General features: G+C 48.7%; 1 protein-coding gene across 1 annotated transcript in view; it reads right to left on the minus strand.

Annotated features, from left to right (window-relative positions):
* Positions 1 to 3251: 3251 nt before the first annotated feature.
* Positions 3252 to 25499, minus strand: part of LOC310753817 (inositol polyphosphate 5-phosphatase OCRL-like) — a gene marked incomplete at both ends in the record, with an annotated part of 41853 nt that continues 19605 nt past the window's right edge. The window contains 16 exon segments of the mRNA XM_083595151.1: positions 3252 to 3367; positions 3451 to 3562; positions 4381 to 4508; positions 5199 to 5283; positions 5807 to 5856; positions 5859 to 5992; positions 8728 to 8890; positions 9700 to 9865; positions 12726 to 12732; positions 12734 to 12825; positions 13323 to 13458; positions 14864 to 14967; positions 16954 to 16992; positions 18478 to 18689; positions 18797 to 18896; positions 19606 to 19713. Of these exon segments, the coding sequence (XP_083451277.1) occupies positions 3252 to 3367; positions 3451 to 3562; positions 4381 to 4508; positions 5199 to 5283; positions 5807 to 5856; positions 5859 to 5992; positions 8728 to 8890; positions 9700 to 9865; positions 12726 to 12732; positions 12734 to 12825; positions 13323 to 13458; positions 14864 to 14967; positions 16954 to 16992; positions 18478 to 18689; positions 18797 to 18896; positions 19606 to 19713 (1752 nt within the window).

Consider the following 25499-nt stretch of genomic DNA (forward strand, 5'->3'; position numbering starts at 1 on the left):
AGGACCAATCAGACTGCTGCAGTTTGGATCCTATTGAACTCAGTACATAACACAAACAAACATACATCCTAATTGTAATTAAACCAATCTTGATAACATTGTTAAGTGACTTCCTCAAATCCCCCTGGTTGAATTTCATTGTATTTCATTTTAACAGTTTTCCAAAATCAATCTTCTTTAAAAAAAAAATATAACTTGATCACTTCACATCTTTCATTCTTTCTAATCTAGCTTGAAACATCTTAATTCCTATCCTTACATATTTAAACCCTAAGCCTATCTCATATTTGCAAGCTTTTCCAGTTAGGTTATCTTGACATATTTAGCTAAATAATCTTTGACTTTTGTCCATTCTTCCTGGTACTCCTCCTCCTTCTGGTCGCGGACTCTTCCCGTCAGGTGGGCTAGCCCCGGGATTCTGGAGAATCTATGTGACTAGATGCTTGTAACGTATGCCAGGCAATCTGGCACAAGTGGGTAGGGTTGCCATCCGCCGGGATTTGGCTGTTGGAAACAAGTGTCCATGCGGGAAACGCTTGAATGTCCAGGAAAATCCCAAGGTATAGCAATTCTACACGTGGGGAGTAGGGACGCAAGCGCAAATCAGAATAAAGCAAAGGCTGGGAAAGTTCAGACAGAAACACACACACACACACACACACACACACACACACTATTCCTCAAGATTTGTGTTTAAGACACAGGATCATAGAATTGTGGAGTTGGAAGGGACACCGAGGACCATCTAGTTCCGTTATTCCCAATCAGGGGTCCGTGGCCCCATCCCTTGCCTCCCTCCAACTAATTTTCTCTCATATTGGCATGGCAATAGCATACATTTTATGGGTGGTCTTGTTGTTTTTAGTATACCTAAAATCCTTTGCTTATTACCCCACATTTTGTTCAAAAAATTGCTTTGCAGAGGTAACTACCATAGAGTTATCAATTTTTTCAAAAGTAGGGGGTCTGCGGCTTGGCTTTTGAAAAATAAGGGGTCCTCAGTAATTAGCCAATTAGGAACCACTGATCTAGTTCAATCCCCTACAATGCAGGAATAATGCAGTTGGCCTATACAGGGATCAAACTTAGGACCTTGGCATTATCAGCACCCCGCTCTGAACATCTGCGTCACCTTCAGAGTTGTTGTTGTGGGAGCTGTAGTTCACCAAAGTAAATATTGAAAGGATCCTCTTTTCACATCAAGGACAGACCATGCCAAACATCTACCTTATGCACAAAATTGACTCCCCAAGCTCTTCTTGTGTTTTAAGACACTGGGATGTGGGGAGCCGGAAATTCCACTGGGCTGGCAGAAGCCCCTTTTGTGACTCAATCGAGCTCTGTCTTCAACCCCCATTTTAGTTTGGAAAACTCCTCCCTTTTCCTTTAACACACTCCCCTCCCCCCACTTTCCTGCATTCCACTCTTTTTCATATCGAAAGCAATTTCTAATGTCCACTGCCAGGACCAGCTGAGGATGTTCTTGCTTGAGGCAGAAACACCCTGAGCCTTGCCTCTGCTTCTCCTTTAGGAAAGGAGGCTGGAGAGGAGCAGGTTGTGTTGGCGAAACCCTCACAAGGGCCTGACCGTGGTCACAATAGTGGCATGGCTGCAAGCATGGTGCTCTATGGACCTTGATCTGCCCCCCCTTGAGCCAATGGCCTCGCAACGCCTCATGCGCAGGTTGGCCCTGCCAATTCCTAGGGTGCCCAGTTGGATTATTTCAGTGGGGAAGGGGGAAGTTCCCAATCCCGTTCCACTGCTCAGCACCTGCTTCCCCACCCCTCAAAGTGATCCATCTAGCCTCCACTCCATCCCACTTCAAATGAAAATAAGTAATAAAAGAGCTCCCATCCAGACTCTGCAGTCTCCATAGCTGCTCTCAGAGCTCCAGTCTCCTTTGGTCATTTTTGGGACTCCCTTGAGAAGAACAAGTGGACATCTAGGAGTTGCTGTTGGTGGTGGTGGCGGGAGCAGGGCTCAGCTCCTCCTGCTCTTAAGTGTGCTCTGCTCAGTTCTGCAGCCTTATCCCTTGGCACCAGGTGCACATATGCTCTCATAACCCCCTCAAGCCAAGCCCAGTTCTTTTTCTTCCTCTGCTCTCCCTCCTACCACTGAGCCCTGGAGACAAAGCTTAATGGGGAGAGGGGAGGGCAGACCTCCCCTCAAGAGTCTATTCAATAATTCGCAGCCAGCTGCTGCTGGGCTGAAACTTGCAAGCTGCAAGCAGTATGAGGAAGGAAAGCAATTGAGAAACACCTTGGGGAAGCAATGTAGCCCTCTTTCTGCACCTGCAAGCCTTGTTGTGAAGAGCGAAGTCAGATTCCATGGTATCTGCACAACCTGATGCCCCATGCAGCACCCCCTCTCCACAGCCTCTCCCTCATGTGTGCTGCGAGGGCCCAAGGCGGCTACATTTGGAAAGTCTGGCTGAGCTTCAGAGCAGTGGAGAAACCAGCCAAGGCAAGTGTAGCTCCCCTCCAAACACCAGAACAATCTCTGCACAACGGATCTTTCATTTTGAAACAACCGCTTCCCAATAAATTAAGAGTGTGTGTGCACCAAGTACAGGAACCCAGGACAGAAAAGCAGAAAGACAAAGTTGCAGAACTTGGGGTCGGGTGGGGAGCCCAACCCAACCCAGCTGTACCCACTGCCTCAGCTCCCCTCCTGCTTCCCAGCATGCGCCCCCTCCTCCTCCCTGGTCCCTTTAGGCAGTGCTTAGTGTCTCATGAAGAATGAACACCCTAGAACTCTACTTGGCAGAATGGGGACAGATAGCTGAACTATAGAGAGCAGGCTAAGGCGTACGTGGGCCACAGTGGCTGCCCTGCCCCTTCTTGATGAGCATCAAGGCTGGGGGGACAGAGAAAGAGGTCCTGCAATCCCAGGACAGGCCAGGAATCCTTATGCCTGGTACCCACCAAGAGTAGCACATGCTCAGCTGCAGCAGAAGGGGAGAGCGTGGACTACTGCGCAGGGACTGAGAGCAGCAGTGGTGGTAGTAGGATGGGCAGGGGAATGACTGTCCTCCAACAGGGTCCCTCCCCAAGCACCCTGAACCTGCTGCCAATGCCCTGGAACCATGTGGAAAGCCAAGTGTGCAACCGTGTCAGGAGTCAAGAGGAAAAGGTGGAAAGGGCAAAGCACAGGGAAGGGAGCTGGCACATGGCAAGATGGCACAAGGGGAAGGGCAGGCACCAGAGAACAGAGGCTGGGCCTTGCCTCTTCCCTCCCCACTTCGTCTCCAGTCACGCTTGGCACCTTTCGCAGTCATCCACCCCCAGCAGGAAGCCCAGGAGGAAGCCGATGGCACTCGGCAGAACGTTGGGCAGAGGCCGTAGCAGGAGGCTGGCGAAGAGGGTGGCTGCAGGGAAGCGAAAACATTTGCATGAGAGGAGGCGGGAGCAGGAGGAAGGCCAGCTCCCAGCCAGGACAGGCAGGCCTTACCTAGCATGTTGCCACTGACATTGTTGCTCTCAGAGTATTTCAGCAGCTCCCACAGGAAAGCCACCACGAAGCGGAACACGTTCTGGTGCGACCGCGGCAACTGGCAGATCACCTGCAAGACAGGGAGGGGCGGTTTGGAGTTTCAGTGCAGAGCTTTGCTAGAGGAGGGGCATGGATCACTAGCACGGTGTACTTGTTATGTTTGCAGGTTTAGACCTGGCATAAAAAAAAAAAGAATGTTTAAAATGGTAACCGGACTAGAACTCTGCTGGGAACTTTGGGGAATAATGCAACTGCAGAGTCGGAAGGGACCACAAGGGTTAACTAATCGAACCCCCTGCAATGCCTAAGGTGGGACTCGAACTCAGGACACTGAGATGAAGAGTCTTATGCTCTACCAACTGAGATATCTTGGGGGAAGGGCCATAGCTCTGCAGTAAACCACCTGCTTTTCATGCAGAAAGTCTCAGGCTCCACCCCCAGCATCTCCCAGGAGGGTAGGGAACATCCCTTGTCTGAAATCCTGGAGAGCCACTGCTTGTCAATTTCGACAATACTGAGCTAGATGGCCCAGTATATGGTCGCTTCCTGGGTTGGAAATTCAAGCGAGGTTCACTGAAACAGGTGGGCTATTGTTACAAGTCCTGGTCAGAAAGCAAAAAGGCAACATGTGCGCACCCCACCCCCCTCCACAACGGAGAGGGATGGTTATCAAAGGAGACATCAGCAACCTCTGCAGTTAACAAGGCTTCCCAGACCAGACTAGCCCTCCTGCCAGTGTGCCGGTTTACTGGCTTTCAGGGATGTTTTAGTGGATTTCCTGTTACTCGCGGCAACATTTGGACTAGATGACTTTGGAAATCCCTTCTGATTCTATGCTTCTGTACACACCACAGACCAGCCAGGAAGAGATGGGGCTCTGGGGCCGACCTGGCAACAGAGGTGGCTGTCATGTGAGCACTCAAGGCAGCGCTGATACAGTTCATAGCAAAGGACTGGTTCTGGCACTGCCTCCAGGAAGATGAGCAGAGCTTCGGCCACCGAGTGGTCACTGCCAGCTATTGACAGCCTGGCAAGGGAAATGTTCTGTCCTGTTACCTGCAGCCTGCCTCCTTCCCAGGCTGGTCCAAAGCAAGAAGCTTGGTCCTTATACATCTGGGCCCACCTTGCAAGTTTCCCCTTTTGGCGCAAGGTGGACCTTGAACCCGCAGCCCTGAGATTAAGAGTGTCACGCTCTACCAACTGAGCCACCCCACTGTAATTATCCCACACCTCCCCTCTTGACGAAGCTGCCTGCAAAGCTGATCTGCCGAGGAAATGTCCTTCTGCAGGCATGGTTTCAATCCAAACAGCAAATACTAGTGGTCAACTCCAAAAGTGCGGTCAACAAACCCTGCTTGCCAAAGAACAATTGAACGCACCCTTGAAGCTCCTTTGCAGCCATGTCTTTACCTTGACACCACGTATGATGCTAGATGTGGGGCCTGCGGGCCTGTCAAGATTCCCCACCTCTGCTCTATCTAGCCAGGCTGATGTTTTCAAATGGGGGTTAAAGCTGTGAAGCTGTTTGGATGCATGACTGGACTTGACTGTGGGCATTTCATTGTGCTGTGTCCCAGAGCCTTAAGGATGGGCTGGCCTAGGAACCTAAGCCACCAGGTATATAAAAGTGAGGTCCACTCCAGCCAAGAGCGAAAGAAAACCACCAAGCAGCCCTGCTCCCCAACAATGTCCCCCAGAGAGGATACGGATCGTCTCGGAAATGCTGGTGTCCAGGCACTCAGTTATCTCCTGCAGCTCGTCCTGCGTCCCCGGGGTCTGGAAGAGGTCCTCCTGAAGCAGAGTATCACCCATGCGTTCGGAAGGGATGAGGTACATCCTGGATAGCATGAAGAACAATCCAGCCCTGGGGTGCATAATGTGAGGTCGAGGAATGCCACAGTGGAGAGAAGCCCATCACCAAGAGAGCTGGCGCAAGGGCTGAGAATTGTATCCCGCCTGCTTTCCACAGTAGCATTCCTACTACCCTTCTCCTGATTTGGGGCAATGGGAGAGTGAAATCATTCCCTGCTTCTTCTAGTGGCCAGTCTCAGAGAGCCGCTTTGCTAGGGAGAGACAGACAATGGTTGGGAACACTTGGGTTCTTCTGAGCCGCTCTAAGGAAGACCGTATGCTGGATGTCCCACCCGCTGCCGCTCCACCAAGGTGCCACTATACTCACAGCAGGAGTTTGTAAGAGCGAGTCGGTAGCTAAGATATAAATCAATTGGGACGTTTGGAACCTGCACACCCCAAAACTGGTACTGGATTCCAGCCCACACCCATCCTTTCAATGGTACCGTCCCCCTCAGCTCACCTGGTGGCAGGCATTCTTGAAGAGGTGGTCCACCAAAAGGCAGATCTCCTTGGCCGCTCAGTGGAGTCATCACCATCCTGGGGTACGATATCCAGAAACTGCTTCTCCTGGAGGTCCAATGACAAGGGGGACTGGCATGAGAGCCTGACAGAATGTGTGCCTGTATGCATTCTTTCCTTGCTCCAGCTGGGTGGACAAGTCTTGCCCTCTGAGGCCACAACTAGGGCTGGGTGATAGCTGGCTTTCAACACAGTGATATATCACTAGCTAAACATTGCAATACACCAATATATCACGATGTCTGAAATAAGATGGAGCTATGTAGAGGCATTCGCTGGCTTCACGGTTTCCCCCGCATTGTGATTTCTGCTGCCCCCTGCAGGAGGGCAGGGGAAAGCTGAACCGGCAGAGTCCACAGGGGCTGCAGGAATCTAGAGAAGCATCGTCTGGCTTCACAGTTTCCCCCCACATGGTGTTTTTTGCATAGTACACACACACATCATGATTTGCAATATATTGCCAGGTCAGAAATTATGAAACCAGTCTCACTATCTAGACTTCAAGCTGATTTGAAAATATATCTATATTGACGTATTGCCCGGCCCTAGCCACAGCAAGCATCTCAAGGGGGAAAACAAAAAACAAATTGCTCGCACCCCAAATCCAAGCTCCCCCTCCCCCTATTAATATGCAGCTCGTAATCCTCCCACTCCGGATGTGCAGTTCACCCAAAAGCTTACTGAATATGCAGCTGTGGTCATGAGGTTTGGCTAACATTTTATTTAAATTGCTGGAACCTGCCCTGGGACCTTAGGGTGAAGGGCAGGAAATAAGTAACAAAAACAGCAACAGAACATGGATGGGCCTTCATAGGTTGATGGGCTGCAGCCCCAGCCAGCATGATGAGATGATGGGGTCACATGTTCACCACCCCTTGTCTAGAGCACGTTGCAGAGGCAGTGGTAGAAACTGAGCAACAGCTGGAGCCCCAGCCCACGACTTTGTCTGGGCAATGCAGCACACAGCAGCTGGTGAACCATGCCTCCTGCCTCCTTCCCATCTTCCTCTCCAGAAATGTTCAGGGTGGTTAGTTCTATCTCAAGCTACCACATTCAAGAGAAAGAGAAAGAGAGGAGGGGGGAGCAAGAGAGCTTTAGGAGCACAGCAGTGGCAAGCAGCCCATCACTAAAAGGAGTTGACAAGGATGGAGAATTTGATCCCCTCATCCCCAGGGCAGCTGTTGATTAGGACCCAGTTCATCCCGCCACCAATACTCCCCGCCCCTGTCGAGAGAGAGAGAGAGAGAGAGAGAGAGAGAGAGAGAGAGAGAGTATTGATGTGGGGAATGACACATACTGTATCAGAGTCTTAGTGCAAGAGTAGCTGGTGCATGCTAAAATACACAGGAGCCTTGCTGGGTTAGATCAGCATTTTGTTCCCAGAATGGCCAACCACATGCCCTTGGGAGTCCATAGGGACACGGGGACAAGAGCACTCTGTCCATCATGTTCCCCAGAAACTGGTAATCAAAAGCATGTGGTTTGTGATAATAGTGGCAAGAAATAGCCCTGACCGGTAGCCACTGATAAACATATCCTCCATGATTCTCAATGTCTACAGCTGTCCAAATTGACAGTCACCACTGTCTCCTTGTGGCTAGGATAATACACCCAAGTATATCTGATTTCGAGAGGAGTGACATTTCCCTGAGCCACCCCAAAGCAGCCACTACCGCTTCCCAAATGCCAGTGCTCAGGTGGTAAGAGTAAGCCAGAGTGGCATAGCCTGTGCAGCAGTGGCTGAGCACAGAAACAAGGAGAAAACTGGCTCTTGGGGCCAGAGGGGGCTGGCGCCTGCATCATGAGACTGGGCTTTCTGCCTCCCGTGCTGCCAATCGCAAGCGGACCCAGAGTCAAGCAGCGCAAAATCAGTTACAAGCAGTGCTGGCAAATTCTGGTTTCGTCTCCGTTCTCCTCTGCCGAGTTCTACAAGGGCCACGTTGAGACTAGGGAAGAGAAAAACGCAGAGAGCTAGAGTCACCACCTGGACTGGATTTGAGTCAGAAGGCAGGCAGGTGAGGTTGGTGGGGTAGTGCCTGGTTTGCCCTAAGGGACCAGCTGCCACTGCATGGAGCAGCTGCTGATCGTTGACAAGGGCAACTCCATTTACGTGCCTTCGAGGCACATGCACACTGCCGCAAAGCTGGAAGGGGCACTTGAAGGGGCAAAAATGTCCCCCCCCCCAAGAGCACAAAAGCGGCAAAGTGGCATGGAAACAGCATCTCGACTCCCTCCCAGGAGCTTTGGCACCGACCTCTCAGGCCTGTGGAGAGTTGGAGCAAGGAGTTTTGCAGGGAGGCTGCTGGTTTTCAAAAGGCCTTTCCAAAGGGCTTCCGGAAGTTTAGAGGGTGTTTGCAGGCTTTTCCAATGCTGTCCCCAATATACGCAATTTCATTTAAACGCACGGTACCTCGGAACGCAACCCCCGTGTAAACGGGGCGTTGCCTGTACCTGATTTGAGCCCGCTACAAGAACATCTAGAGGATAGCAAACCAACTGTTACCTTTTCTAGGAAGCTGTCTTCTCCCTGAGATCAGAGGAGGAAGGCAAGAGCAAAAGACAACCAAGGGTGTTAATGGCACAGGCCCTGAGAAGAGAAAGAAACAGCCCGTTGGCTGAACAGTATCTGGGCAGATGGCAGGGAAATGCACACGGTTCAGTGGCCCTGCGAAAGGGCAGGTGGGAGGACCAGAACCTGGGATGACTCAGTCAAGGCAAACAAAGGGCATGAACAGCACACAGGAAGCGGACGCACAGCTACAGAAGCTGAAGCTGAATGCAGCGGAGGACCCCCAGCCCCCACATTTCTGAGTGGAAGAGCAGCTGTTTTTCAAGCAGGCAAGCAGAGTGGGAAGGGTAGACATCCAGCACAAGGCTTCCAAGGAGGTCCCGAAGCAGCTTGGTAGGTAGCTCCCACTGATGGTGAGGAAATAGTCCTTGCCACGGTCAAGGTGAAGGACAAAGATAGCCTCAATCTTCTCTTCCTTGCTGACGTACACATCCAGGGAAATGTCCACCGTCTCACCTAAAATGGGAGGAGGTCAGGTAGATACACTCTTTGGCACAGCCAGGTTTGCTTGTCTGTAAATTAAAAGTGAAGACAGTGAAGAATTGAACAGAAGGACACAATGCGAGCCTGCTGGATCAGGCCAATGGCCCATCTAGTACAGCATCCTGTTCTCACAGGTGTATGGGGGAAACCTTAACTTCAAGAATTAGGAGAAGAAGCGACTCAGTCCCCCCCCCCCCCACTTTCCTCTCTAGTCCTCCAAAGCAGCAGCTGCACAGAAGATGGTGACAGGATACTGGAGGGTAAGAGAAAGTGATCCTAACAAAAGAATATAAAAAGGGAAAGGATTTTTGCGCCCCCAATGTAACTTTCTTTTTTAGTTTACATTTCATTGAGTTTTTAAAAGTTTGGCTAGTTGTATATGTTCCCCAAGATATTTTTGTGCCTCCACAACATAAAAATATGCATTGTTTTAAAAAAGTAATTTTTGGACGGACTGCTCTCACTGGTTCCCTGCGATGCCAAAAGGTGTTTGGGGACCCTCCAGCATTGTTTGGCTTCAATTCATTTGTGTGTGTGTGTTTGTTTAAAGCTGGCCACACACACTTTTACACTTTGGGCTCCACTGCTTTGACGTGTGGCCCTTGGAGGCTTGAGCATGGGGCAATGCAGCCCACAAATGTTAAGCCTCCCCTGCTCTACCAAACTCCCAAGGTTTGAGGGAGGAGGGTTGGGAAGAGGAGGAGAAAAGGAAGGCCTTCCCTAGATGACCCTTGGGGTCCCTTTCCAACTCTACAGTTCTCTGATTCCAGAGAGAGACGCGCTGGGCTCCAAGTATCCCTCGCAGGGCTCAGCGCAAAGCCATGGCTTCCAATACTGGCTGTCACTGAGCTTGGGGATAAAGGAGAAGTGGAGGGTGACCTGCCCGTTGTTTGTGATCTGGAACCTCTCCTTCTGCAGCTGCCGGAACTTCACATTCTCAAACGGAAACTGCAGAGCAAAAGGGGGGGGGGGAGGAAAGAGAGTGCTTGCCTTCAGCAGAGGCAAGGAAACGTGCTCCAGGGGGAAGTTTGTCCTTGGCCCCGGGCTCTCATTTAGGGGACTGCACATGCAACAGGTCCACGTGGGGCTCTCCAGATATTTTACAATTTATTTACAATTTATTTATTTACGGCTATTAGCCCATAAAATATGTACAAACATAAAAACACAGGGACATAAAAACAGATATATCTGACAACAGGAGGTGAACACCACGATGCAAGGGTGGGTCATTGAGCAGAGCCAAGTGACAGCTTGGGGCCAGGAGAGCTCCAAGGGACAGATCACAGAAAAGGAAAACTGAAGACGAACTCCGACATGCACTCTCATCGTAACAGTTCGATTAGTTTTGATGTTGTTGTTGGTTTTTGGTGGTTTTTGAGTGTGAGATAACCGCATTCAGAAATCTCGCCACCTGCAGAGTTACAGAAGGATCTGTATCCTGCAAAAGCAGTGCGGCGTGTGACTCAACAGGCCTGCCAACCAAGCGCAGTAAAGCAGGACCCAGGAATTTAGCCCTGGCTACGCTATGTAGGGGACAGTTGAACATTATATGTGAAAGAGATTCAACAGTTTCCCCGTCACACACACATAGCGGAGACACCAAACCCTTAGAAAATCTGTGGTTCAGCAGGTTCGATGGAAAGACATTGAACCTTGCACGAATAAATGCACGTCGGTGTGGTACTGATGAAAGAGATGACATATATGATGGAAGGCCAAGTGGTGGGGTTATTCCGTGATACCTGGGGGAGCAGACACCCCCACCCCTGGCGAGGTTGTGTTGATTTTCAATGTCCGCTAATCTTTGCTCAATAAGGCTTTTGGCTGAGCGTAAGTTCATCTTTAAGGAGTCCGCTGGGGAAATTCCGATGCTCAGAAGTTTGGCATGGATTTTCCCTACCCACGGATTGACAAAGACGTCCCGCCAGAGGCACTGAAAAAGGTAATGGTCGGGAAGCCTATGCCAGCTGGACAGCCAGTAGCCAAAGACTCGCTTCCAGATGACAGTCTCCAATGATGCAATCCTTAACTCCAGACGTATGGCTGCGTTGCTCACACACATGGGGAGTTTCAGAAGGCGACGGAGAAACTGATTCTGCAATGTCCCCAGTGATGTTAAATTGGACCCTGGGGCCCAGAGCGGGGCAGCATAACAAAGGGTGGAAACCACTTTTGCGTGGTATACCTTCAATGCAGAAGGGATGTGAGAGGCTCCGTCGGCCGCAAGAAATTGGAGTAGAGTATAAAGTATTGTTTTCCCTTTGTTTAGTAAATACTGTATCTGTGGCTTCCAGCTTAGATTGTAATGAAAAAAGACTCCCAGGTATTTAAATTTGAAAACCTGTTCTAATTGGACTCCATCTAACTTCCAGCTGTAAGTTTTCCAAGACCTGGTAAAGACCAGGACTTTAGATTTCCCATGATTAATTGTCAGATGGTTAAGTTTGCAATAAGCCGCAAAAATCTTTAGAGCTCTGCATAAACCAACTCTAGAGTAGGAAAGGATCGCTGCATCGTCGGCATATAGGAGCAAAGGGCAGCGAAAATCAGCTAGGCGGGGGGCATGAATGTTGGCTTGAGACTCGTTCAGAAAGAGCTTCATATCGCTGATAAACAGGTTGAAGAGGAGTGGGGCCAAAATGCAGCCTTGGCGCACACCTCTATTTATTGGGACCTCGTTGGATAAGTTTCCCGCCGGTGTGAGTCTCACTCTAGCCGACGACCCATGGTGTAATTGGGTTATAAGCCATAACAGCCTTCTATCTATGCCCCATCTCTCTAATTTCTTCCATAGGCAATTTCTTGGGATACTGTCGAAGGCAGCCTTTAGGTCTATAAAAGCGACACATAGGCGCCCCCGACTCGGGGCAGAATATTTTCTGGCAAGATGATACATGATTACCATATGGTCAGAGGTCGAATAATTGTTCCTAAAGCCCGCTTGCTCATGGCCAATCAAATTTGAGTCGTTTGCCCAATGGGACAGCTTGGACAGCAAAAATTTTGCATAGATTTTCCCGATGATAGACAAAAGGCTGATGTTCCGATAGTTCTCCGGGTCAGCAGGGGGACCCTTTTTATGGACTGGCACGATCACGGCCTCCTTCCATGACCTAGGGATAAGCCCCGTAGAATTAATTGCATCAAAGACTTTGGCCAGAATTTCAGCCCACCACCTCGGTTGCGCAACAATAGCCTCAGCAGGGACTAGATCCGGCCCGGGGGCTTTGCCCGTTTTCAGATCTAATATCAAGTCCATTATCAGGTCTGGGTCAGTGGAGGGCCACAAAGGTAGATGGTCGGCTCGGAGTTCCGTGGATGAGTTGGATTCCTCTGCCAAGGAGAAATATTTACTCAAGAATTGTTCCCATGTGGGCGCAGGGATAATCGTCAGTGGGTACTTCCTTCCTCTTTTGTTTATCAGAGCCCAAAATTCCTGTGGTCTGCGGGATCTCGAGGCCGCAATCAAGGCTCTCCAGATATTGCTGCACTTGCCACTGGCCATGTTGGCTGGGGATGATGGGAGTTGTAGTCCAGCATCTGGAGGGCACCACGCTGGCTACCCCTGGAGTCTTTGCCTGCGAGGAAGAGGAAGAGGCTGCTGCTCAGTGGAAGGGCATCGGCCTTGCATGCAAAGGTCCCAGGTTCTATCCCCAGCATCTCCAGGTAGGGCTGGGAGAGATCACCCGGAAATCCTGGGGAACCGCTCAAGACTGAGCTAGATGGGCCAAGGGCTTCTTTCCCCCCTGGTCTTTTTGCAGCAAACCCTCTTTAAGGGGTTGGAGAGGATCCTATTAGTCTTTACCTCCCTCCAGGGAGGGAAGGAATTCGTTCTCCATCCTGTCCATCAACTGAACAATATCCTCAAACACTTTCCGGTACCGTCGGTCAGCCACAACCTTCACCTATGGGGGGGGGGCAGAGCACATTTGTTGGAGCTATGGACTGAAAGGGGGGGGCATGAGTTAAGAGCAGAAAGGCCTGATGCACCCCCCTGTTCCCAGCCCTGAAAGAGGCAAGTACTGTAACTCTGAGAGCTTCCCCAGGATGGCAGCGGCTGTGACTTCCAGAGCCAATGGGCTGAAGCCAAATGCTCCAAGCCAAGTACCACAGAAGCTCCATTGCATGAATGGAGCCAACGGTTAAGGTATACAGTTCATCCCATGTGGTCTGCCATGCCTGCAGGAGCAGCGTGTACTCAGAAGAGTGGAGAATGGAAGCCTAGGGATTTAACAGAGCCAAAACCTGCCCACTCCTTGCACCGGAAGTCATTGGCCAAGGAGGAGCTCTGTGGAAAGGGGCCTGGTTGTTGGTCAGGGCCTGCCCAGATTCAAGGAGGTGCCACATAGCAGGCAACTAAAAACCCTGAATAGACGATAGCCCTGGCCAGGGCAGGTCTTACCCCTGTGAGGAAGAGGGAGCTGACGGGCTTGTGGTCGCTCCTTTTTAATTCCATGTGGCTTCGGTAGCTGAGCTGATTCACGCTGCCTCCTCTCCAGAGGATTGGCTCACACCATGCTGGCACACGGCACTTCCCACTGCAAGGAGACAGTTGGACTGGCTGAGGCAACACACAAGGCTCACACAGTCCAACTTTGGCTCCACACACGGCCTGTGATCTTGACCACGGTTAAGAGCTGGAGATGATGGGGCTTGGGAGTCCAACTTCTGAAGGGGCGGACCTTGCAGGTGTGCAGGCATTTTGCCTCATGGAGAGAGTTGTCAGGAAATCAAAAGCTGCCATCTACCAGGTCAGAATGAATTTCTGACCTCCCCCAGTTTGGATTCCTACATTGCAGGGGGTTGGACTAGATGACCCTCGTGATCCCTTCCAACCCCACAATTCATTAATTAAGTCTCCTCTGGCTGGCAGCAGCTCTCTGTGGCCCAATCCTTTTTCAGGTGGAGGTGCCTTTCAACTTGAGACTCTGCATACAAAGCATATGGCACACCACCAAATGATGATCCTTCCCCAAAGCAAGGGGCCCCGTTATTCTTGTTCAGACACTATTTTTTCAGTGATCCAAAAGACCCTTTCTGGCACCTGAAATGCTGCCCAAAGGAGCCTGCCCTTTTCCGGCTTCGTCACTACATGTTCCGCCTGTCCTTTTGATTTCCCCATTACCACAGCAAGAGCAATGAAACTAGCAGGCCTAGGTGGCTTCTGACAGTTGTCAAGAACCACAAGAATATGCCAAATCATGGATGGTGAGGCTCAATGGCTACTAGCCATAATGGCCACAGAACATACTCCACCAAGAGAAGCAGTATGGCTTGGAGGAGGGGAGCGTGCTGTTGCACCCAGGTCCTGTTTGTGGGCTCCCCAAGAGGCATCTCATTGGCCAATGTGAGAACAGGACGCTGGGCCAGATGGACCAATGGCCTGATCCAGCAGGGCTGCTCTCATGCTCTTATGAGAGAGCACCAAGTCTAATTCCCAGACTTCCTTGACACAAAGAGGATTCTCATTCAGCCTGCTGCACCTTTCAAGGAACTGCAACACCGCTTATACACACCACGAAACAGAGGATGCTGGTTATCAGGACAAATGTGGGGGAAAGGAGCCAAAACATTTCCAGAGCAGGGATGGCTTGAGGAAGACAACATATCACAGCCTTGCATTTCACAACTCGCCTAGCAGCCTTTGGCAACCCGGAATTCCATGCAAGCAAAGTGAGCAGGTGAAGGAGAGCTGGATCTCTCTCTTCCTCTGTGGCTTGGTGTCCATTCTGGCTGCAGAGGAAAGGAAGTCCGTCCAGCCCTCAACTCTAGCCCTCCTCCAACAGCTTGCTTAGCAGAAAGCCATGTTTAAAATATATGTTTTACTAGCCTGCTCAGGAGGATGGAAAGGCAGGACACTACTAGCATCTCAGCAGACTAGGAAAAACAAACAAGCCTTGCAGAAGAATGTTTGAGAGGACTTACTTACAAAGGCTCAACTATCAAGCAGGATCTGTTTTAGAGTCAAATTTGTACGTCGGGATGAACTTGATCTCTCCCTCTGTGAAATCAGCAAAAGCTGTCTTTTGGGTACGCTGAATGTTTAGCTAAAGCCAAAAAGAAATTGCTTATCAACAGAGAAGCAAAAGACCCCCTGTTGCCTGACAATGGAATCTATTAACAGCCACTGTTGTGCTGGAAGACCAAGGTGAAGTACTAGTAGGTTAAAGGTAAAGGGACCCCAGGTTGGACAGTGTTCTCGAAGCTACAAACATGAGTCTGACCAAACTGCGGGAGGCAGTGGAAGACAGGAGTGCCTGGCGTGCTCTGGTCCATGGGGTCACGAAGAGGCGGACACGACTAAACGACTAAACAACAACAACAACAACAAAGGGACCCCTGACCATTAGGTTCAGTTGTGACCGACTCTAGGGTTGCGGCGCTCATCTCGCTTTATTGGCCAAGGGAGCCGGCATACAGCTTCCGGGTCATGTGGCCAGCATGACTAAGCCGCTTCTGGTGAACCAGAGCAGCACACAGAAACGGTGTTTACCTTCCCGCCAGAGCGGTACCTATTTATCTACTTGCACTTAGACGTGCTTTCGAACTGCTAGGTTGGCAGGAACAGGGACCGAGCAAGGGAAGCTCACCCCGTCGCGGGGATTCGAACTGCCGACCTTCTGATCGTCAAGCCCTAGGCTCTGTGGTTTAACCCACAGCGCCACCCGCGTCCCTACTAGTAGGTTAGCCAAGTGCAAAAAAGGGGTATACCTGCTGAAATCCTATCTTATACACAATTATTAAAGGTACAGGATGCTTGTGCATTTTTGCCCCATGTCATCTTAAATTACTTTGCTGCATCACACGACAGGAAAATCCTCTAACTCAGGAGCAGCAGACACGTGGCCCTCACAATGCTGCAGAACTACAATTCCCATCATCCCTGATTACTGGCCATGATGGCTGGAGCCAACAGGAACTGCAGCTCAGTAACATCTGGCAGACCACAGGTTAGCCATACCTACAATATGCAATGTTATATGTACCAATAATCCATACAAACTGTTAACAACCACCAGAATACACCCCGACACTATGAGCAACTGCAAAACCATCCTTTCGCATCCTACGTTGGCTCCCAGGACGTTTCTGAGCACAATTCTGAGTGTTGGTGCCAACCTTTAAAGCCCTAAATGGCCTCAGCCCTGAAAGAGTGTCTCCATCCCCATTGTTCAGCCCAGGCATCAGGGTCCAGCACCGAGGGCCTTCTGGCGGTTTCCTCACTGTGAGAAGCAAAGTTACAGGGAAGCAGGCAGAGGGCCTTCTGAGTAGTGGCACCTGCCCTGTGGGACACCCTCCCGTCAGATGTCAAGGAGATAAGTAACTATACAGCCTTTAGGGAAGTTTTTAATGTTTTATGATGGTTTTGCGTATGTTGGAAGTCTGAGGCTGCCCCCCCTTGCCTTCCTTGCAGCATCCTTCTCAAAGGGCTAAGGCATGACTACGCTCACAGAGTTTAAATCCACCATAAGGTGCAGCAATCAGGCCTCTGTTTCAACACAAAATACCAATGATCCTTATGCCAAGTGGGAGAAAGGTCGTCAACATGATGAACACACAAACCTTGGAGAGAAAAATGTAAAACAAAAAGCACCAGCAATTTAATTGGACTTAATGGAAGTATCTGCTGATAAGAACATGTGAGCAACGCAGATTTTCCAGACAGATGCAAAACCTAGAGCAGGAAACCTTAGACCTTTAGATATTGCTGGACAGCAGCTATGCTGGGGCTGATGGGAGTCCAACAACATCTGGAGCGTGTGCTGAGCTAGGAAAGCCCTCTAACTGGGAAACTGCAGAGCAGTCCTACTTATTCCAAGGCAACCCTCCAACTTAATTGGGACTTGCTTCTAATTCAGGTTGCACAAACCTGCAACCTTAAAAAGCATTTGTAGAAGTCGCAGTCATCCTATGTTCTTTGCTCCTAACTGCCTGAAAGTGGCTTCTCTAGCCTAGGCTGGGGTATCCCAGACAAAGGAAATAAACAGGGCAATATCCTAAACCACCACATATAACACAAAGATGTCTCTCACCTGGTCGTAGGTCAGAAGTCTCTGAAGCTCATTTTTAGTGATCAGATGACAATGCTGGAAAAAAGCAAAGCAACCACAGCTACAGGCTAGCTCACGGGGTCGGGGGGCGGGGGGGCAGCCTGCTGCCACTTCCTGCAATATGTAGTAAGACTGATAACTAGGATTGGGCAGTATGATCATATTAGGCTAGTGCTCTGTGAACTAGACTGGCTCTTGAACTGCTTCCAGGCCCAATTCAGAGCATCCCATTTGGCCTTTCAAGTGTTTCAAGGTTTGGGAAAAGGGTACCAGAAGAAGGCCCACTTATGTTTGCACTGCCTCTCCACTGACTAGAATCCCTTTCCCAGGGAACTCCTGCTCTTTCAAGCATGGCAGGGCCTTTTCAGTCATGGCACCCGACCTTTCAGAATAATCTCCCAAAGAGGTTCACCTGGCCCCTGCTTTGATGTCCTTTCAGCAAAGACTTTTCGAATTTCCCCTGGTACGTTAATTCATGGGCAGGGCGCTTGTGGCCCTCCAAACCCTGCTGTAGTACACAGGAACATAGGAAGCTACCTTATATTGAGGCAGACCATTGACCCATCAAGCTCAGGACTGACTACATGGACTGGCAGCAGCTTTCAGGCAGAGATCATGCCCAGCCCGATCTGCACACACTGGTGACTGAGCCTGGAACCTTCTCCATGCAAAATGGCCGCTCTGCTTTCGCCTTACTGCCCTTAACAAACTGCAACTCCCACCCCGATCACTGGAGAAGTTGCCCACATTTGCTATAATCTAATCTAATACATCTCTGCCACTCGCTTTATGTTGCTCTCTACTGGCTGCTCTAGTAGAAACCTTAGTGGTGCAGCTGCAGCAGCAGGGATCGCCGACACTGCACCCTCCTGGTGTTGCTGAAGTGGAACTCTCATGAGCCCCAGTCAGCAAGGCCAATTCTTAGCAATTATGGGAATTTTGGTCTATCAACATTTGGAGAGCACTATGCTGCCTGCCATAAAGAAGGCTGATCACCGAAGAATGGATGCTTTTGAATTCTGGTGCCGGAGGAGACTCTTGAGAGTCCCATGGACTGCAAGAAGATCAAACCTCTCCATTCTGAAGGAAATCAGCCCTGAGTGCTCACTGGAAGGACAGATCGTGAAGCTGAGGCTCCAAGACTTTGGCCACCTCATGAGAAGAGAAGACTCCCTGGAAAAGACCTTGATGTTGGGAAAGATGGAGGGCACAAGGAGAAGGGGACGACAGAGGACAAGATGGTTGGACCGTGTTCTCGAAGCTACTAGCATGAGTTTGACCAAACTGCGGGAGGCAGTGGAAGATAGGAGGGCCTGGCGTTCTCTGGTCCAGGGGGTCACGAAGAGGCGGACACGACTAAACAACTAAACAACAACAAATGCTGCCTACCCTGAGCTACACACAGGCAGGAAAGTTACAGAAACATGACTCAGTTTGCTTCTCCAGATAGCGGAGACCAACAAGTTACATCAGCCAAGGCTCTCTCCCTCCAAGCCCTCAAAACGCACTTGTTTTCATGATTGTCAGCTGCGGCAGACCCTGGTCAGGGGGCAGGAAGCTCATCTGGGCACAGATATCCTTGTAATCCTGGTTTCGGCGCTCAAAGTCTTCCACGTGGGCAGCAAGGTGGGAATTGACCATGCAGAAGCTGGTATTGTTGCAGACAAACCTCGCGGCCACACACCCCTTGTTACCCTGCAGGGGCGGAGCAAAGATGGCTGTTAGTGAGCAAGCAGGAAAGAGGGGGGAACTGGTTGGCAGAGATTAGAAAAACAGATAGACAGACAGAAAGATAGACGTGGGGAATTCCGCTGTCAGGGTCTACTCCCCATCTTCCCCATGATGCCTGTGCCCACTGTCTCCCTCATCACTTCCTTGATGCGGCTGAGCTGGTCCTTCCTGACAAAGATGAGCACCAGCTGCACCTAGAAGATGCAAGGTACTGGGATGTCTATCAGCTCTGTTCATTGATTGCTGTCCTGGGCCGGCTGGATGCAGATAGGAGTGGCAGGTGGCACCAACTGGGGATCCCCCAAGGGAAGAAGGCTCAGAGCCAGGGAACTGGTGGGGGGTCGTCAGAGGGAGAAGAGGGAGCAGACTGTGAGCAAGAGGAGGTGTTGGAAACTGAAGAGGCAGGAGGGCAGGAAGATTCTACGGCAAACAGCAGTCCAGAATCCGAGGCAGAAGTGGAGGCTTGAGGCGGGGGTCAAGAGGCAGAGATCAGGCAGGCTGCTGAAGAAGCCAGGGGGTCTCCCCATCCTGCTGCGATCAGCTCCCCTCCCTGCTGGTCTCCCAGAACACAGAGAAATTAAGAGGAGGGAGCAAAGACAGGCAAGGTGTCAGAGTCTCAGGTTGCTTGGGAAGGACCAGGGGGAGGAGGAGACTTCAGAGAGTGGTGGGAGGGTAGCAACCTTCAGCCTTCACAACTACCTCACTGGGGCAAGACCTGTTGGGAAAGGTTTCTGTGATCACTAGGCCTGCACGGTTTGGGTTTCTTTGAATAAAGAATGTTGGCTTCTTTTGAATAAAACACCACTGACACCAGGAGTTTTTTCTTGCTGACCTCCTCCTCCTCCTCACTCCAGCTCCTGACAGCTGTCTGGCTGCTGAAGAAATGGGTGGGGTTGGACTTACTTTCTTGTACTTGGATTTGGAACGCAAAGCCTTTCCCACAGCTGTCAGCCACTCTTGCTCCTTTGTCGAGTCCAAGTAGAAGAAAGCCTCTGTGCTCAGGTCCAGCTCCTGGAACCGAATGCCCAAGTGCCAAAGAGAAGGATGTGGAACTGCAGGAATAGGACTCCCATCGGAACAGACGTGCTGGTTAAATATGCAAAGACAACCGGAGTGTGCAAGGGCAGGCAAGATCAGGACCAAGAACAAACAAGTAATACCAGCCACTTCCTCCTCAGCTTAGCTATTCGGGGCCCCAAAGGAGCTTTGCTAATGAAAGAAAAAAAGCCTTTTCCTTGTATTTTTTAAGATGTGTCAGCCAGCCTGATATCTAAGCACTATCCCAGTAGCCACAGGCAACCAGAAATTCTTTGAAGGCAAGTGAGTTGGTTGATCTTTCCATTCTTCCTTCACCTGGCAACCTGGTTTCCAGGCTGGCTTTCCGGGAGCAGAAACCCACCTCTCAGATCTGCTGTGCCAAGCTTGTTTGCTAGAAGATTACCCCGTAACACCCTTGTCCTCTTTGCAAACCTCCTAAATGGCTAGCCTTCTGTGTTTCCATTTATTTTTTTTAAAGATATTTATTGGAGTTTTACAAAGATATAAATTTAAAAGATCATATAAAAAGAAAAAAATACAATAAAAGAAACATAGAAAAATACATAAAGTAAGAAAAGGAAAATAAAAACAAATCCATTTTTGTAACCCTAACTCGTTATCTTATTTCCTTGGCCTCCTCACACCTCCCCTTTTTGTATTCCCATTTAAATAATCAAGTCAGCAAATCCTTACCCTCTTTCGTTTATCCTAACTCTATATCTTAACATATTATAACTCTATATTTTCATCCATTTATCAATTCATTTTTGCATATTCTTATTAACTTTGTTGCTAATGCCACTTATTTTCAGTCCAACATCATTTTAAGATTCATTAATTTTACAATGTTTCTGAAGATAGTCTTTAAATTTCTTCCAGTCTTCTTCCACCAACTCTTCTCCCAGGTCACGGATTCTGCCAGTCATTTCCGCCAATTCCATATAATCCATCACCTTCATCTGCCACTCTTCCAGGGTGGGTAGCTCTTGTGTCTTCCAATGCTTTGCAATAAGTATTCTTGCTGCTGTTGTTGCATACATAAAGAAAGTTCTATCCTTAGAAGATCTACCCACCGTGGAAGAATGGCAGATGAAGCTTATAGACTATATGGGACTGGCAGAAATGACCGGCAGAATCCGAGACCAGGGAAAAGAGACGGCGGAAGAAGATTGGAAGAAATTTAAGGACTATCTTAGGAAACATTGTAAAATTATTGAAGGTTAGAACGATGTTGATTCAGAAATTAAGTGGTTATAAGCTGTAATGATTATGTGATTAAGAAAAGAAAGGTTAAAAATTATACAGAAATTAGGGGAAGGATTTGCTGAATTGAATTAATTAGAGATTGGAATAAAGAAAGGGGAGGTATGAGGAGGTCGGGAAAGTAAGTTTTATGAATATAAGGGATTGAAATTATACTTGTTGTTGTATGTGTTTTGTATGTTTTGTATGTATTTTTACTGTTTTTGTTTTTTGTTTTGTTTTTTCTATTTTATATAAACTTTTAAAACCTTAATAAATATTTTATATATAAAAAAAGAAAGTTCTATCCTTCTTTGGCACCAATTGGCCGACTATGCCCAGGAGAAAGGCCTCTGGTTTCTTCAGGAAGGTATATTTAAATACCTTTTTCATTTCATTATATATCATCTCCCAGAAAGCCTTAATCTTTGGGCATGTCCACCAAAGGTGAAAGAATGTACCTTCATTTTCTTTACATTTCCAACATTTATTATCGGGCAAATGATAAATTTTCGCAAGCTTGACTGGGGTCATGTACCACCTGTAAATCATTTTCATAATATTCTCTCTTAAGGCATTACATGCCGTAAATTTCATACCGGTGGTCCACAACTGTTCCCAGTCATAGAATCATAGAATCATAGAATCATAGAGTTGGAAGAGACCACAAGGGCCATCGAGTCCAACCCCCTGCCAAGCAGGAAACACCATCAGAGCACTCCTGACATATGGTTGTCAAGCCTCTGCTTAAAGACCTCCAAAGAAGGAGACTCCACCACACTCCTTGGCAGCAAATTCCACTGTCGAACAGCTCTTACTGTCAGGAAGTTCTTCCTAATGTTTAGGTGGAATCTTCTTTCTTGTAGTTTGGATCCATTGCTCCGTGTCCGCTTCTCTGGAGCAGCAGAAAACAACCTTTCTCCCTCCTCTATGTGACATCCTTTTATATATTTGAACATGGCTATCATATCACCCCTTAATCTCCTCTTCTCCAGGCTAAACATGCCCAGCTCCCTTAGCCGTTCCTCATAAGGCATCGTTTCCAGGCCTTTGACCATTTTGGTTGCCCTCCTCTGGACACGTTCCAGTTTGTCAATGTCCTTCTTGAACTGTGGTGCCCAGAACTGGACACAGTACTCCAGGTGAGGTCTGACCAGAGCAGAATACAGTGGCACTATTACTTCCCTTGATCTAGATGCTATACTCCTATTGATGCAGCCCAGAATTGCATTGGCTTTTTTAGCTGCCGCATCACACTGTTGGCTCATGTCAAGTTTGTGGTCAACCAAGACTCCTAGATCCTTTTCACATGTAGTGCTCTCAAGCCAGGTGTCACCCATCTTGTATTTGTGCCTCTCATTTTTTTTGCCCAAGTGCAATACTTTACATTTCTCCCTGTTAAAATTCATCTTGTTTGTTTTGGCCCAGTTCTCTAATCTGTCAAGGTCGTTTTGAAGTATGATCCTGTCCTCTGGGGTGTTAGCCACCCCTCCCAGTTTGGTGTCATCTGCAAATTTGATCAGGATGCCCTTGAGTCCACCATCCAAGTCGTTGATAAAGATGTTGAATAAGACCGGGCCCAAGACAGAACCCTGTGGCACTCCACTAGTCACTCTTCTCCAGGATGAAGAGGAACCATTGATGAGCACCCTTTGGGTTCGGTCAGTCAGCCAGTTACAAATCCACTGAGTGGTAGCATAGTCAAGACCGCATTTTACCAGCTTCTTTACAAGAATATCATGGGGCACCTTGTCAAATGCCTTGCTGAAATCAAGGTAGGCTACATCCACTGTGTTCCCTTCATCTACCAGGCTTGTAATTCTGTCAAAAAACGAGATCAGGTTAGTCTGACATGACTTATTTTTCAGAAATCCATGCTGACTATTGGTGATCACAGCATTCCTTTCTAGGTGCTCACAGACTGTTTGCTTAATGATCTGCTCCAGAATCTTCCCTGGTATTGATGTCAGACTGACTGGGCGGTAATTATTTGGGTCCTCTCTTTTCCCCTTTTTGAAAATAGGGACAACATTTGCCCTCCTCCAGTCTGCCGGGACTTCGCCTGTTCTCCAGGAATTCTCAAAGATGACTGCCAGTGGTTCTGAGATCACATCTGCCAGTTCTTTTAATACTCTTGGATGCAGTTCATCTGGCCCTGGAGACTTGAATACATCTAGACTAGCCAAGTATTCTTGTACTATCTCCTTAGTTATTCTGGGCTGTGTTTCCTCTGCTGAATCATTTGCTCCAAATTCTTCAGGTCGGGCATTGTTTTCTTTATCGGAGAAGACTGAGGCAAAGAAGGCATTGAGGAGTTCAGCCCTTTCTGTGTCCCCTGTTTGCATTTCACCATCTTCTCCTCTGAGTGACCCCACTGTTTCTTTGTTCTTCCTTTTGCTACGAACATACCCATAAAAGCCTTTTTTGTTGCTTTTAACCTCTCTAGCAAGCCTGAGTTCATTCTGTGCTTTAGCTTTTCTGACTTTGTGTCTACACGTGCTGGCTATTTGTTTGAATTCCTCTTTGGTGGTTTCCCCCCTTTTCCATTTTTTGTACACATCCTTTTTTAATCTTAACTCAGTTAAAAGTTCTTTAGATAGCCACCCTGGCTTCTTTAGGCACCTTCCATGTTTCCGTCTCATTGGTATTGCCTGAAGTTGTGCTTTTACTATCTCCCTCTTAAACTCCCAGCCATCATGAACTCCCTTTCCTTTTAGTATTACTGTCCATGGGATCTCACCAAGCACTTCCCTAAGTTTTATGAAGTCGGCTTTCTTAAAGTCGAGAAATTGAGTCCTAGTATGCTTGGCTGCTCCTTTCCGCTGTATAGTAAACTTCAGAAGAGCATGATCACTCGCGCCTAATGATCCTTCCACTTCTACCCCACTAACCAGGTCATCAACATTGGTTAGGACCAGATCTAAAATGGCTGTTCCTCTTGTTGCTTCTCCCACTTTCTGGACAATGAAGTTGTCTGCAAGGCCAGCGAGGAATCTGTTTGACCTTATGCTCTTGGCTGAGTTTGACATCCAACAAATATCCGGGTAATTGAAGTCCCCCATTACTACTATCTCCCTTCCTTTTGCATGCTTGGCCATCTGTTCCAGGAAGGCATCATCTATGTCCTCCGTTTGGCTTGGGGATCTATAGTAAACTCCCACAATGAGGTCACTGTTATTCTTCTCTCCCTTAATTTTGACCCAAATGCTCTCACTTTGGCTTTGAGGTTCTAAACCTTGGATCTCTTCACAGGTATACACATCCCTGACATATAACGCCACTCCTCCTCCTTTCTTGTCTGGTCTGTTTCTCTGAAATAGATTGTATCCCTCCATTATTACATTCCAATCGTGGGACTTATCCCACCAGGTTTCAGTGATTCCTATTATGTCATATTTAGTTTGCTGTACCAAGAGCTCAAGCTCATCTTGTTTATTTCCCATGCTTTGCGCATTAGTGTACAGACATTGAAGTCCATTAATCATTCCCCCGTGTCTCTTATTTAAGGATTTTTTCCTCCCACCACTAGGTCTGCGTGCTGTTTGCTCCATTCGGTCTATGACATTTGGATGATCATCTTCATCAATTGATAGACTCCTACCTTCAGGAGCACTGTCTCCCTCCCCCACATTAGTCAGTTTAAAGCCCTCCTGATGAGGTTTCTGAGATTTTTTGCAAAAACATTCTTCCCAACCGTTGTGAGGTGCAGCCCATCGCTTGCCAGAAGTCCATCTTCAAGAAACTGCATTCCGTGATCTAAGAATCCAAACCGTTCCTGTTTACACCATTTGCGAAGCCAGTTGTTCACTTCCACTATTTTTCCCTCTCTCCCTGGGCCACGTCGTTCAACTGGGAGGACAGATGAGATGACAATTTGTGCATTTAATTGCTTCAATTTCCTGCCCAGAGCCTCGTAATCTCTTTTGATCTTCTGGAGGCTATTGCTTGCAGTGTCATTGGTTCCCACATGAACCAAGAGGAAGGGGTATTTGTCAGTGGGTTTTATGATTCCTTGCAGTCGTTCAGTTACATCTTGGATCTTAGCCCCGGGGAGACAGCACACTTCCCGAGACATCTTGTCAGGCCCACAGATCACTGCTTCTGTTCCCCTCAGTAGGGAATCCCCTATCACCACTACACGCCTCCTCTTAGGTCTGGTCGGGGTTCTTCCGTGAGCTGTCCGTTCCAAGGTCGCCTGCACATTCCCTGAGGACTGCCTTTGCTGCTCGTCTTCATATACCTGATCGACTGTAATGAGGGAGAGATCCTCAAATGGAGTCTGCTCTTCGTCTTCCATGCTAGGGAAAAGGACCTCAAAGCGATTGCGTATTTCTAAACAATCAGAGCGAACCCTGGGCCTCCTACTTCTTTGAGTCACGTTTCTCCATATATCTGGCTCCTGTGTTGGTGAACTAGCCTCCTTCTCAGGGGAGTCCCCTGTCTCCTCCTTGGTGGAGACGGTGTGCTCTGTTGCTTCCAAGAAGAGCTCCAGCTCTCTAATTCTTTGGAGCGTAGCT

Source organism: Podarcis filfolensis (assembly GCF_964270895.1).
Source record: "Podarcis filfolensis genome assembly, chromosome: W".
In the NCBI taxonomy this organism is placed as follows: Eukaryota; Metazoa; Chordata; class Lepidosauria; order Squamata; family Lacertidae; genus Podarcis; species Podarcis filfolensis.